The sequence below is a fragment of the Epinephelus moara genome, chromosome 2 (assembly GCF_006386435.1).
Source record: "Epinephelus moara isolate mb chromosome 2, YSFRI_EMoa_1.0, whole genome shotgun sequence".
In the NCBI taxonomy this organism is placed as follows: Eukaryota; Metazoa; Chordata; class Actinopteri; order Perciformes; family Serranidae; genus Epinephelus; species Epinephelus moara.
In genome coordinates this window covers 18704910-18719138 of record NC_065507.1, presented here as the reverse complement: position 1 = coordinate 18719138, position 14229 = coordinate 18704910, and the positions used below count along the sequence as shown (strand labels likewise).

Sequence of the window (14229 nt, the reverse complement as noted above, 5' to 3'; positions counted from 1 at the left end):
CTCGGCCTAATGGGGTTAGTGTTGCGTTCAAGGTCCCCCAAAAAAAACGGAAGGGAAAAAAAAGGCAGAATATTCCTTTTTTTTTTTCGAATCCCGTGCCATCGAACGAAGCTTCGAAGCTTCTTTTTTTTTTTTTTTTTTTTTGTTAAAGATATTTTTGGGGCGTTTTAGCCTTTAATTGATAGGACAGCTCAAGCGTGAAGGGGGGAGAGAGAGAGGGAAGGACATGCAGCAAAGGGCCACAGGCTGGAGCCGAACCCGGGCCGCTGCGGCAACAGCCCTGCACATGGGGCGCCCGCTCCACCACCAAGCCACCGACGCCCCGAAGCTTCCAATTTTTTGGGTCAGCCCTACCGAGGACACTGTCATTAGACAGCTGGTCACTCTAAGCGGCCCACCCTTGCATATGTGTAACCTTATGCCTTAATAAAATGTGGACGAGTGAGTTATAAAAAAGAATTCACCCCAGTATATGTCATGAATGTTAAAACTAGCAATAGCAACCAAAACCGTTTTTGTACCAGGCTGTAAGCATATTTAGTTCTGCTGTAAAGTTGGGCATTTTAACATGGGGGTCTATGGGTATTTACTGGCTTCTGGAGCCAGCTTCAAGTGAACGTTCACAGAACTGCATTTTTTGTGCACTTGCATTTTTGCTTAAGTATTCAGTATAAACAAGAAAAAGCCAGCAACACTCGGTGTCCTTCGTTGGCAACTTTTAATACTTCACTGGTACAGACGGTTAAACACACAGACCGGTTTCGACAAGTGTCTTCCTCAATGTGTGAAAAGACTTGACTGGTCCTTTCACACACTGAGGAAGAAACCGGTCTGTATGTTTAACCGTCTGTACCAGTGAGGTATTAAAAGTTGCCAACAAAGGACACCGAGTGTTGCTGGCTTTTTCTTGTTTATACTGTTGTTCTGTTGCCGAGCACCTCCAGACTTTTTTCTTCTTTTTTGAGAGTGCGTGTTGTCTTTCTTCATTGCTTAAGTATTCAGCCCTGGAGGTTGCTGCTCGGTCTGGGACAGTGGGTTTTCACCTGATTTCAAATAAACACAGTCTTGACTTTCAGAATATTAAAACCTTTAAAAACCCACTGGTTAGCCGCTGAGCTAGTTCTACGTGGCTTAGCATCACGTCAAAATATAACTTCTGTCAATATGGACTTGCTATACATCATTAGCTTGGTTGAATTCTTCACAAGTCAGTTGTTAAGTTCAATTTATGGAAACCATGAGCACCAAAGTATAAATCATTCAGATTTACAGGCATGGTGGACGAGAGAAATAAAAAAAGTGCTGACTCCCTGACTGGTCCTAAAGTCCAAATATTTGTCCAGTCTTAAATTATTCATATTCATTTAGTCCTTAAGGGTGTAGCAATCAAAATAATCAAAAGGGCCTTTCACAAAAAATTAATCTAAATTTACATATTTTCTTTTCTTCCTTTACTGTGTTGTAGTTGGGTATGCTTGCTTTTGTTACCTTGTTTGCTACAAAATAAAAGTGTCCCTGAGCCTCTCTGTATTTTTCACTCCCAGACAGCCCCTAGAATACAGCATGCGCTCCCAGTTTAGAAGACCACTGGGCTCTGTCATGTATCTTTGCAGCCACTTTGAAGGACTTTTTCTCAACACCATGGCTCCGTGACAGTCATTATGTAATGTGACGTGTTTTGGTATAATCATAAATCTAAGAATCTCCTCTTTCCAACACTGTCTGGGTCTGGATGTGGATGGAGAGGAATAGCAGGTTAACAAAGGGGATACTTTTTGGTCATTTTGCTAACCAGGGAGATGGCGTCCCCTTCCCCCGGTCAAATAATTTTATTCTTTTAGTTAACTTTTTTCAGACTTCTTTGATCAATGCACCACCCAGCCATTATTGTTTATTGATAATTTGAAGTCACGATGTACCTGAGCAATCACATTTTAACTGTGTATCTGCTCAGTCAGTACCACCCCACAGGGTCAGCACTACATGCAACAGTTCTCTCAATCTTCTCATTAAAGCACATTACTTAAGGAGTGCCACTGACCCTCCTAATGGGCTCAGTGCTGATGAATCTAATGCATAGAAATGAGCCAGTCTCGTTGACCCATTGCTCAGCCTAACGATGACTAATGTGCCCAGGGGCTGCTAATGAGGGAACCGTCTGATCTCACAGGTAGGGGAATTACAACCGTGGCTGCTGCAGCGCATTGCAATGAGATGTCGAGTCATGCGTTACATGAGACAATCTCTTTTAAAGAGCTGTTTTCCCCTAACCTCCCTATCATTGACCTTTGCTGGTGGGACATGGGAAACTGATTAAGTAGGACCGGAGAATATACGAGAGCAGTCAATCCTCGACAGCTGGGAAGCTAGCTTATTATTTTTCAAGTCTTGATCCGTTGAACTGCCTCGACTGTTATGCAGCTTGTGAGGAATAATAAAACGGTGAGCTTCACTAACACACTTTTCCTCTAATCTTATCAGAGGTGTGCACAGAGAAAATCAATGATCACAGTTTTATCCAAGTTTACTCAGTATTGCTGTCTGCAACAGTAAAGAATTGCAGTGAGAAAAGTAAAAACTACAATACCATTTCTTCCTCATCACAGAGGCGCACAACATTTTCTGATTTTATCAAACCAAATCTTGTTTTCTTCTTGGCTACAGCAGCCTAGTTCAGAAGTTGCATCACAACAAGAACCTAATGTTGTCTGTGTGAGTTTTAATAGTTAAAGTTTTAAAGCTTTTTAATGTAATATAGCAGATTTAGTTGTGTCAGGAAAGCAAAACATTAAGGTCAATTCATCCTGAAACGTGTGGGCATTCGTGTCCTAGATAAAGCGATGGCTGTCTCTGCTGCAGCTGAGCCTTTTGTCCCTTTTGTCAGGTAGAGGGCAGTAGAGATCTTGGCCACAGAGTAAACCTGGCCAGGACGCTGTTAACTGTAGATTCCTATGTGTATTCGGGTTGTTTGCAGTACACACACACACACACACACACACACACACACACACACACACAAAAGAACCACACTGATTAAAAGAAATGGTGCACACTGACTCATTTAAGCAACCACATGAACAATATGACATTTTGTCGAAAATGTGTCAATATCTCTGAGTGTGCTTGCAGGCTTTGTCAGCAAAACATTCTCATGCACGCACACACACACAGCTGCACCATTCATAACTGTAGAATGGAGCATAGCTGAGCTCAGACCTAACGCTTCCTCGTCTCCTGCCTTGATTCTAAATGTCAGCAACAACAATGACAGCTCGCTTGTGATTTACACCCGTGCCCTTTTAAAAAGCCTTGCTGGAGTGATGAAGCTGGCCGTCAGTACAGGCAATTCTAGCCCCACAAAGGCATCGGCTCCGCCGGTGGGGTGGCCAGATCGGGCTCAGCCACTGTGGAGCGTGCTGTGTGTGCACTGAATATAGTACTTCCATTCAGCAGCATTGGATGGCGCACTGGGGATGAAGTAGGCACATTTGTTCTCGGGCAGCGGGCTGGGTGGGGTAGGATGTTTATGGTGTATATATATGTGTGTGCGTACTCTTATGTTTCACAGTTCCCCCTCCTCCCCTGCTCTTTATCTTGTTGTCGCCCAACGGGAGGGTGGGGCTGGGTGTCAGTTGCTCAGGGATGCTGATAGCTGGAGTTGCATCAGGCAAAGGAAAATGGGTGTGATGTGTTTGCTTTGTGATTAGTTACAACAACCCATCCATTAACTTTGACTGCTTTGCTACCAGATAGCCTAGTAATGGAGCACACCACTTCATTTCTGCTCCTTTATTAACCTGAGGTTGCCTGGTGCTATCAGCATGTGCATGGAATCAGTGGAGTCTTACATCAATAATAATAAGAATTGTACACAGTTCTAGACTTCCACCAACGCCGACCCATTGTCGAGGAGGAGGTCAGGCCAAGCAGCTCCTTTGGCCCTCTCCCTCTGCCGAGTATGGTGTTCTAAGCTGTGTTGTGGCACGCAGAGCTGTCGCATTTTCATTGCTGCTATAGCAGTGAAGAACCAGGATGGCTCGCTATATATGGCCCAGCTTTGTAACAGGATGACCATCTCTGCCCCTCCAACCTTTAGTTTGGTAGGAGCTCCTGTGTAATGTAAGGTTTTGGTTCCACTCCTACTGTGCCACCCCGTCCCCGCATTCAGCCAACCATCTCCGATCAGCTCTACTGGTGCTGTATATGTTGTGTTAAGTCACTGCTAATGCTAACCGAATATTTCCTGCTGCTGCTGCTCGCTTCACATTAAAAGCTTTCCATTGGTGAACCACAAGACGGCTTTTACTGTAAAGCCGTAAATGCAGTGGTATTGGTGCCGACTGCTACACAGCTGTCCTGCTCGTGTTTTTTGTCAGTGGATCAGATTAAATATTGCAATGGATTGTGATAGAATAGGTAGCCCCTGTGAGCTAGTTAGATAAAGAGCTGTAGGTCACGTGTGTTTGGTGTTTGTGCAAACCAGCAAAGCTCCGCCACACCATTGAGGTGAGCAACGTCTTGTACCGTGCTGATAGGTCCCCAATGTTGAATGGAATGAGTGACTTCAAAGAGCTTGTGCAGACAGAGACTAATCTCATTTTGCAACTAGCAAACTCTTTTCACACTGCGGTGTTTTGGCTGTGGATGAGGAAAAGAAAAAGTGGTGGTGGTGGTGATGAAAAACTAAATGGGTTGCCATTCAGATAGCACTTTCTCTGAGTGACTGAATCCTACAGCCGCTGATATGAACAGACGAGAATCATTAGTGCCAGACAAACTGCAAAAGCTACAGCCGATGGTCAGGCTCAAGGCTGTCAACTGTCAGTTAACTGTCACCTCGGTCTGTCAGGATCCAAACCAAAGATAGCGAGATCTGGATCTTTTTGAGGTTGTGAAAAATGTCATTCTCTCACTGTTTTCATGTGTTGTGTCGCATTACACAAATAGATTTGTGACTAGTCAAAGTGACTGTTGTTTTAACCAGTGTATCTGCATGCTCTTCTCAGGACGTACAAGAGTGGCTCTGGGGTCAACAACAGAAGAACAGAGCTGTTTCTAAAGGAGCACGAGCATCTGAGAAAGTAAGTTCCCATCTCCTCTCTTTGCCATACATGTGAGGTAATCGAGAATCCAACTTTTCAGTTACATTTAGAGCAAAGGTTTTTCAGGGTATTTATCAGTTAGTTTTTGGCATATCAGTCCCAGCAGTTGGAAGAGGGACATAGCTTCCACTCTCCAGAGCTGTACAGCCTTTCCTGGCGAGGCAATTGCCTCAACTTCCCAGAAATCAAGATGAGATAACTCATCTTGATGGTGCAGCCCAGTCATTTGAAATAACACCGGAAATCACTGCTGTAGCCGATGCCTGCTTTGTTAAGCTCTGGCACCCCTTGGCACTTTATCTCTTTATGCTTTTACCCTCTCGCCAATGTAGAGCCACTTTTTCATGATGTTGCATTCATTAATCTAAAGTTTGTTGTATAATTCAGGGCGGAGAAGATGTAGATTGGATTTGAGTGCTTTCCTGGCCAGTGGAGATTAAAAAAACTTCCTCCTACTCTATAACTTAACTAAGCATCTCAAAGCTGTAAAAAGTTCAGCATACCTTTCATACTGACACAGTAGGTCAAACCATGATCTGCCAGCAACCTCATTAGTGTCCTACTATCGTTTGGCTGACTCTCCAGCACAGCAGAACTGCATGAGGTAGCAAAGTTTGTGAAATCTGTATGTGTGTACTTCTGTGAGAGGCACCCTGTGTGGAAGATAAAATTGGATGTCAGCAGGGCACGCACACACACACACACACACACACACACACACTCAACCAAAGTACGAGTAAAACACAGAAGAGCTTTTTACATTGCCCCGGCTTGAGAATCCCATCAGATAATTTGTAGATAGCAAATTTGAAGTAGTCTGATTGATTTTCTCTGCGGTTAAATGTTTGTTTCCTCTTTCAACCTCTCAAAGGAATAATGCCTCAATTACTCTTCATCAGAGACCTCTTAATTCATTTCAGAACAGACTGCACCTACTCTGACATGACAATGCCAATGTTTATTTCTCAATTTATGAAATGAAAAAAGGTTTATAGAGTGACACATACACAGGGGCTAAACTTAACAACAATAACACCTTAGAAATGTAATGCATTAATAAGATAATCCTGCAATGATGTGGCAGTGTTTGAACATTTAAAGGTTTTTCATGAACACTAATGTGATTTTTCATTGTTCTATGTGTGCTCTATATCTGCAAGGAAGTCGTTCACACTTTGGATGAAATGCACCCAATTAAATTTGGCCCCAAAAAAAGTAGCATAACAAGGGGTGACTCATCCACAGTAATGCCTTCTACACATATGGTGTGTGTGTGTGTGGATGTGTGGGTATACACACACATTTGTGTATACTTGTATGGCAGAGTGTTTTGTGTTTTTTTTGTCAGATCTGTTAAACACTAGTAATTGTGTTCAGGCCCTTGTAAGATGTTTTTAATTTTATGGCTGGACATTGCATCAGTGTTTTCAGGGGACTCAAATGTGGCTTAGAAAACCCCTCTTAAGTACCACTTTCGTTCCTTTTATCCCTGTGGCTGTAACAGCTGCCATGCTATGTGGCAGTAACATAAGGGATCTGTAGCATATGGTGATAAAGCTGTGCAGCAAAAACTGTGACTGTGCAGCAATCGATGCTTCATGTTGTCCGTTGCTGATGGGTGGATACAACTTGTGCTAGAGTTTGTCAGAAGGGTTTTACATGGGACTCATTTTGGGGGATTTGGTCGCCATATAATTTACACTCAGTGTTCCTCCTGGTAGGTTATTGCCCGACAAATCTTGTCATGACATCAGTCAATCAATCAATTTTATTTATAAAGCCCAATATCACAAATCACAATTTGCCTCACAGCTACACCTCCAACACAGCGAGTCTATCACTGCTTTGGTGCAGTCATTACTGGGATTCATCAGTTCAACATTTTTCTTGTCATCAGCCGTTCAGTTTACAAGTTTACAGTCAATTTGGGAGTAAGAGAGCACTGGTCACATCTGTACTCTGTATTTACAGACGCCCTGAGTTGAGGTTCAGGACTCAGAGGAAAGAGGTTGACCAAGGGAGTGACTTAGCTGCAGAATGCTACTTGCCTGGGTCCAGACCTTTGAATCGGCCCTCTCCAGAGTTTGAGTTGACTGTTTCTGAACAAAGTGAAACAAATTGACAGTTCTGTCTGATATCAGACAAGAATGCTACCACTTCTAGACCCCTTGAGTTTATTAATGAAGGTTAATTGCAGTAGCATTCTGTTAGTGAAGCTCGACAGAGGTTTTCAAGAGTCACATAAGCCCTTTTTAGATAGGAATTGTGCAAATTTGCAGGACAGCCCAATCAGTCTTCGTTCAGCATTGGCAGTATAAAAACAAAACCGCCTGCCTACTTTTGTTTATACAGAATGTGCCTTTTTCGGGGCAATGGGGGGCGTGAGCAAGTAACAAAACATGTAGCTCAACGTGTGACGTAAACAGTGACGTACTCAGAGGGAAGCCGCGGCTCGTCAGTCCTTCGGCGATTCTCTCATAAGTCGGCCCGTCCTTCACCGTTGCCGTCATTTGACGGTTAATGGCTTCTTCGTTTGCGAGGGCAAGGAGGGCGCGCAATTCCTTGTCTCCCCAGTTGCTCATCTTTACTGTGTCTTTCAGGTTCGCATTTCCTTCTTGCTACTATCTGCTCATTCCTGCTATCAGCTGTTTCCTGTTAGTCCACTGCCAGTGGGTCGCACGTGCGGCGTCATCAACAGCTCCTCCCACAAGTCATCAACAGCCTTTCCGTGGCGGAAGTGCGCCTCGTTCTTTTTAAACCAAAAAGCTTCCGCCAATATGTTTACCCCTGTGCAGCGGAAAAATTGGGCACCTCGGATCAACTCGCCAATCCGGCTCTGTGTGTCTAAACACTCGCAGCTTGCCTGCAAAATGGCCCAACATTCGCCGAAAATCTGGCAGTGTAAAAGGGGCTAATGAGAGTCATTCTTACACTTGGTCATTAAAGCCCTTTTCACACATGTTGTCCCCTGAAATGTTCAGGAACATTTCCTGCATGGGGTCATGTGTGAACGGGAGCAGGGATTGATATTCAAGGAAATATGTACTGCCAATTTTGAAACATTTCAGGTAAAGTGCCAGTACGGCTATGTCTTGAATTAAGGCAGTAACATTTCAGGGACAAGCATGAAAAGGGTTACATCCATCTGATGAAAGACAGAGCAAGCAAACCAATCACAAGACTCTGCTGCTGAGTGGAGTGTTTGTGTGTGTGCGTAGGGAGTGTGTGGTGGAGCGAAAGAGACAGTGAATGCGGTGAAAGCAGACAAGTGAGTGAGTGGAGCAGGGAAGAAAGTTTTAGTGGTAAATTATCAAGCAGCAGTGAATGTACAGTAGAGTTTGCAGCTTGTGCACAAATAAATGCTGCAGGTCCTCAGGACCCAGAAGTTCCCCACGTCTTGTTATTAAGACTTTTATGACTACTTTGATCTCAATACGATATTATAGCAATTCTTTGGACAAAAATACAATATTTGCTGATATCACAAAATCTGTTATAATGTGATTTTAATTTGATATCAATTCAGGGGTCTGTGATCGATAAGAAACGATACAATGTGCTCATTCAACACAGTCGTTCATTTTTGCTTTTGGCCATAAAATAAAACAGCACATGGGAGTTAACCTGCTTTCTGCCATAAAGCCCTATCTGGAACGAATCTTTTCATTTTAACCCCAAACTTTTACCTGAAATGTCAGGGCTATCTGGCTTAAAGCTCTGAAGACAAACTTCTCCCAACAGCCATAAAACACAGATTAACAACAAGATCATTTAACAAAAGTATAAAATTCAGCTCCATCATAACTGTCAAGGTTCATAGACAAAACAATTGTTTTTTTGCATGGCATACATTATTAGTTTAAGCTCTTTTACACTGCATAACTTCGCCTAGTGGCTAGCAGAAGTTTTGCCCTACTCATAGTTTAGCAGATTACATGTATAATTTAACGTTTACTTTTTTTTACTCACCACATATTAAAGTCACTGCATCTCCAGACAGAACAGCATAGTTGAATTTCAGCCTGCGTGCACGTTTTTTCAGCCTAACATTTTTGAAACAGAGCAGCTAATGTTGCCATAGTGAGAAGTTGAAGAAGTGACACAAGGAAGTGCTCTCATTCTGCGCAGAGGGTGAAATTCACAGTCACCTGTCTGGAACAGTTGAAGATGCTGTAGTAATTCTACATGATTCTTTGTCGTTTACACATACATCCAGCTTTGCCCTATCTTCTTTTTTTGAGTTTTATGGTGGTTGGCGTCTACTGTATAAGTGTTGCATTACAACCATCTGCTGGACCATCCTACGCCCTATTTATTCTTGCATTGCCATGTCATGTGGGAAAAGGCGGAAGACGAAAATGCTCGTGAATGTAGTGCATGTGTGATAAGTAAAAGTCACAAGCAGTGCCTGAAACGTTGCCCAAGTAATTTACTGTTAATGCTCCAAAGGGAGTTTAAGGGAGTGGCCCTGAAAAATCAGTCATCACGTTACATGTATCTGCTGTAAACTTTGTATTCTGACTTGAGAGAGGAAAGGAAGATAAGACCCTATCTTCCTGTCTTTATTCAGACTGGGCTCCAAATAGCCAAAGTGAATACTGATTATGAAATAATCTTAGCAACATGAAATGAGAACATGATTGGCTGGGGACAATTGTGTTGAAGCTCCTCCGGCTTCCTGCAGCCACTTGCAATTTCCATCCTTGTGCCAATCCAGCCGAAATTGATCGGGATACTGATAATGAAATTATCTTATTAAACCACAGCCCATATTATAGGGCTTCCCCAGACCATTGACAAAGAAGGGAGGGGAAGGACGAGATTGGAGATGAGGATTGAGTTACACTTGATTGATCCTATTAGGGCCATAAAACAGGAAAGAGGGCCTTAAGAGAAAAGGACTAAAATGTGTTAGTGGCCAGAGATATGGTCTGAAGTCTCACTGACAGCAGAGCGTGGATATTCAGTAAAGATGAAAGATTTGAGTTAAAATGCTCTTTATCTTCGTCATGCTTCCTGACACAGTCTGTGATGCTCTCTTTTTATAAAAGACAGATTTATGAATAGTGAGGTGTGAACTTAAGTGATCTGTTTGTATCAAGAAAGACTTTCTTTTGGATGTTTTTGAGTTTAATATTCACACTGAAGTGTCTGTACAGTCACTTTGCAGCTCAGCTTGTAACAAAACCCTGTTTGTGCCCTTGGCTTTTTCCCTACGGCAAGTGAGCCAGCATAAGGATGCAAGTTCTCTGTCTTTACAGTGCTTTTAAAGTAGGTGGTGTAATATATGATCAATATAAATTTGCACAAGTGGTGTAGGAGGCGTTGTATAGTGACTGCGTGCGTGCCTGTGTGTGCTTGAGTCTATAATATATTGGCAAGTGATGGTATCTGCAATGCCAAACTGATCAGCTAAGACTAATCACTTCCCCAAGAAAAAAGGAAACAAGTCCCTTCCAGTTAATCTACAAATTACTGCGGTGGGAGGAATGCCTGCCAGCCTGCATTCATTCTCAACAGAACCTAATAAGAGAGACATGCCCAGATTAATTTTTAAGATAACTGCCTCTTTAGTTTTCGCTGGTAGTCATGACCCTTGTGTAGGTACTCATCCGTCAGACTTGCCCATACGTTATGCTTGAAAAGCTGTCGTTGCAGGAGACGTCTGTAAATAAGAGCGATACTTTAGGTGCTTTCAGACGGCGAGCGTGCCAAGGTTGGCAGTGGCAGCAAGGACAGGGAGGGCGGCCGCTGCTCTCGTGAATGCAAACAGCTACTTGCCGCTGCATTCAGAGTTTATGATGGTTTAATTTTTTCAACTTGCTGCAGCTTGCTGTGTGACCATGGCAACCACAGAAACTACAGGTGGATAGCAGGACAGCAGCCTGTTGAATATGGGCTGGTAGGAGGATCTGAGGTGTGACCTGCTGCTGACCATTCAGAAGACAGGACATGGATTTTGCCAGAAAGCATCTTTAAAGCTGTCGTTAGGAACCTTTTTGTTTTTTTCTTTTTTTTTGTTTTTTGCACTGTTCAGCTGCAAATTTAGAAAGTTTGTTAGAAAGTTTTACATCTAAACAGTGTACTAAAATGTTTTGAAAACATTTGAGGTGAGAAATAAGCAATACACGAACAGATTCTTGATTCATATTACCTAGTTTGACAGTTTAACTGTAGTTCATGAACAGTGATTGACATGATTGACAGCTTTGTTAGTGACTCCTCGGCTCTGATTGGTCGTTTTTGATGTGCCGCAGTAGATTCTAGCAAATGCCATTAGAAGCACTATGAGTCGGAGGAGGAACTGTCTCGTGCTTCTGTGTGGTGAATGTACTGATAGCCTCAGCAAGTAAGACAAAAGTTATTTTTCTACAAGTTAGCAATTGTAGCTTAAATACTCCAGCACGTGTTCACTTAAACTTGATGCTATTTAGTTATTAGAACTAGTAGCTACTATTTCTGTCGTCTGTGAGTTCGCCTCGTCTCTGTCTTGTTCTCCATCCTTGTATATCTGTGTTTCCATCTCTCTGTGCAATAAAGGTCAGTGTTCATGAATAAACTAGAAGGAGGGAGGGGCAGGTCCATTAAAAGTTCATGTTGGAACAGCTCTAATGGTAGTGGTCCCTCTGATAAGGACTTCCTGTCGAACAGAGGATTTTTTTTGACACGGCAATGGTGTCGCTCACACTGACACGCATTTGTTTGAATTTAATGGAGTGTGTGTGCGGTCTGCGCTCATTTGCCACAACAGCAAATGCCTTGTTCAGTAGTTCTCAGGCGTCTTTGTTGACCTATCTTCTAAAGTTCATATGTATAGGCCTGTTATGATAATTATTGACTTATTTATGTCAGCAAAAATGATCATGGTTGTGTCCACACATGGTAAGATACTTTTCAACATGATGCCAGAATAAACAGAGTTTTCCTGATCATTATTAGACTTACAAGTGTTTTCTATGCACAGCGCTCAAGCTGAATGAACAGAAGAAATTTTTTTTGCTGTCATTTCTGGTCACGTCTCTTCTGTCCCCTCATCTGCTCTCTGTGTCACACACTTTGGCAAGACCTTTTGACATTTAAATATTAAAAGGTGCTGCCACACACACACAGTGACATTGAACCAGGTGAAGTGATAACCTTGAGGCTAGCAGGTGTTTTCCCAATTCCAATGTCTAGATATTCTTAAGAATTAAAAGTTCACTGCTCTTTGAATGAGTGTACTTGCATTATTTCATTATTGTCATATCAGGTGCATAAAATAACCATAATATTGTTTATTGCAGTTGTTTTTGGGACAATATATCATCCACCAAAAATAGTCATCATGACAGCCCTAGTTGTGTATTCAGTCTTGCACCTTTTTGATGTTTTTTTACTCCCAATAAACCAGCCCTTTTTCTTTCAGTTGGCGTGATTAAATTATGACAGTTTATTGGCCATCCAAATGATTGAAATGCTCAGTTGGCTAGTAACAAAAGAGATTTATGGGGAAAATAATTTGGGCTTTTACTTCTAGAGCCCTGATGGCCAATATAACCCAACCCACTTCTCCAGTCTTGCTTTGCTTTCAGCAAGGTCTCATTTGTAACAAAATGTCATATATTGTAAAACAGCGAGACTGTATTGCGTGTGGTGCATTGTTAAGTGATGAAAAAGACTTAGTTAACAAAAATCTAAAAGTATAGGTAGGTTTATCGGTGCGTCGTCTTTTAAAGGGGTTTCCCAAGCATTTTAACCCAACTGTTTACCAGCTACAGCTTATCTCATTCTTACTCTCTTTTTCTCTGTTCGTCTCTTCATGTCCCCAAGTTCAGGATCCCTGCTTTTTGTGTGCCGGCTTGTCCATTTTAAAAGTCTGATCTCTGCCGCCAGCTTCCTGATATGCTTAAGTTATCAGTGAAGGGAAAGCTCAGAGGATTCAGGATAGAGTGCTGCCCTGCTCTCTCTTGCTCACCAAAGAGATCCAGATCAGTTTATAAGGTTTAGAGGTTCAGTCAGAGGTTTGCCCACCAAGAATGTGAGAAATGTCCCGAACATTTTGGGTCAGTAAATTTCTTTGCTTTGCATCTAGCTGGCTATCAAGATAAGCCACTAGACAAAAAAGCCGGACCCGAGCATGTAAATGACGGCACTCTTGTGGGGTGCATCAACCATGTTCACAGACAAGCATGTACCATTTATCGCCACTTTGTTGTGAAAGAAGACACCTTTTCTTGCTTAATTGATTCCAGTGGGTTTGGAGTGTTCTGCTGCTTGCTGGTATGTGCTGATGGCGCTTTGGGGTGCTTGGTGTAGTATTTGCCCAAGGGCTTCTCATCTGAAAAATGTTTTGAATCACCACAGCTATTTCACCACCAGCTGTACTGCCTATAACAGAAAGGAGGAATAGTTTGTAGCTCTTGTTACACATAGGTATTTGATCCAGCAGACAAATGATATTAAATAAAAATATCTCCATGAAGGTTTTTAGATTTTTTTTTTTTTTTTTTTTGTCCTGCTATTTTTAATTGTGTGCTCACGTGGGCTCACGGAAATGGCAGGTGATATAACCATTTTCAAAGTGCCTTTCTGTTTTCAAATGTTGTGTCCAAATCAGAAAAAATAACAATCCCAGGTTCCTAAAGATTCTCAGCATCTTTGAGAGTCCTGTATTAATTGGCCAAGGTTTGTGAATGGCAGCAGTACTGTAGAGATCATGTCTGTGAATCTCACAATTCGTTCGGTGTGCTGAGTATGCAGCTCTGAGCTTTGATTTGTGACCACTTTTCCCTCTTTGCTGATACAGTTTGCTTTCTGCAGCTGTTGCCAAGATTTGCTGGACTGTTTCCTCAGCAAAGTAATTAATGTTTCAGTTTACCTGGCTGATTGTATTAGTTTCCTCACATTGTTCTAAAAGCCAACCCGACAGAGCATTACTCTCAGAAGGCTGCTGCAAAGCATCTCCTTTCAGAATTTCACTTCAATGGTCAAATAATTGATGAGTCAACAGAAAACAAGTAAGTCATCAATTTGTTTACTATCTGTTAATCTTTGAGCTTGTTTAGGCTTTGAGTGGTACCTGCATAACGCTGCCAGTGCAGGCAGAATGAATTCTACCACTAGTAGTCCTGAATGCAAACAAAAAGAC

At 42.3% G+C, this 14229-nt stretch overlaps 1 protein-coding gene across 2 annotated transcripts in view; it reads left to right on the top strand.

Annotated features, from left to right (window-relative positions):
- The window catches only part of gosr1 (golgi SNAP receptor complex member 1), a 34395-nt gene that overhangs the window by 7664 nt on the left and 12502 nt on the right, over positions 1-14229 (top strand). For both annotated transcript variants that reach the window (XM_050032507.1, XM_050032516.1), the window contains exon 6: positions 5007-5081. In XM_050032507.1, the coding sequence (XP_049888464.1) occupies positions 5007-5081 (75 nt within the window). The remainder of the gene's footprint in view (positions 1-5006; positions 5082-14229) is intronic.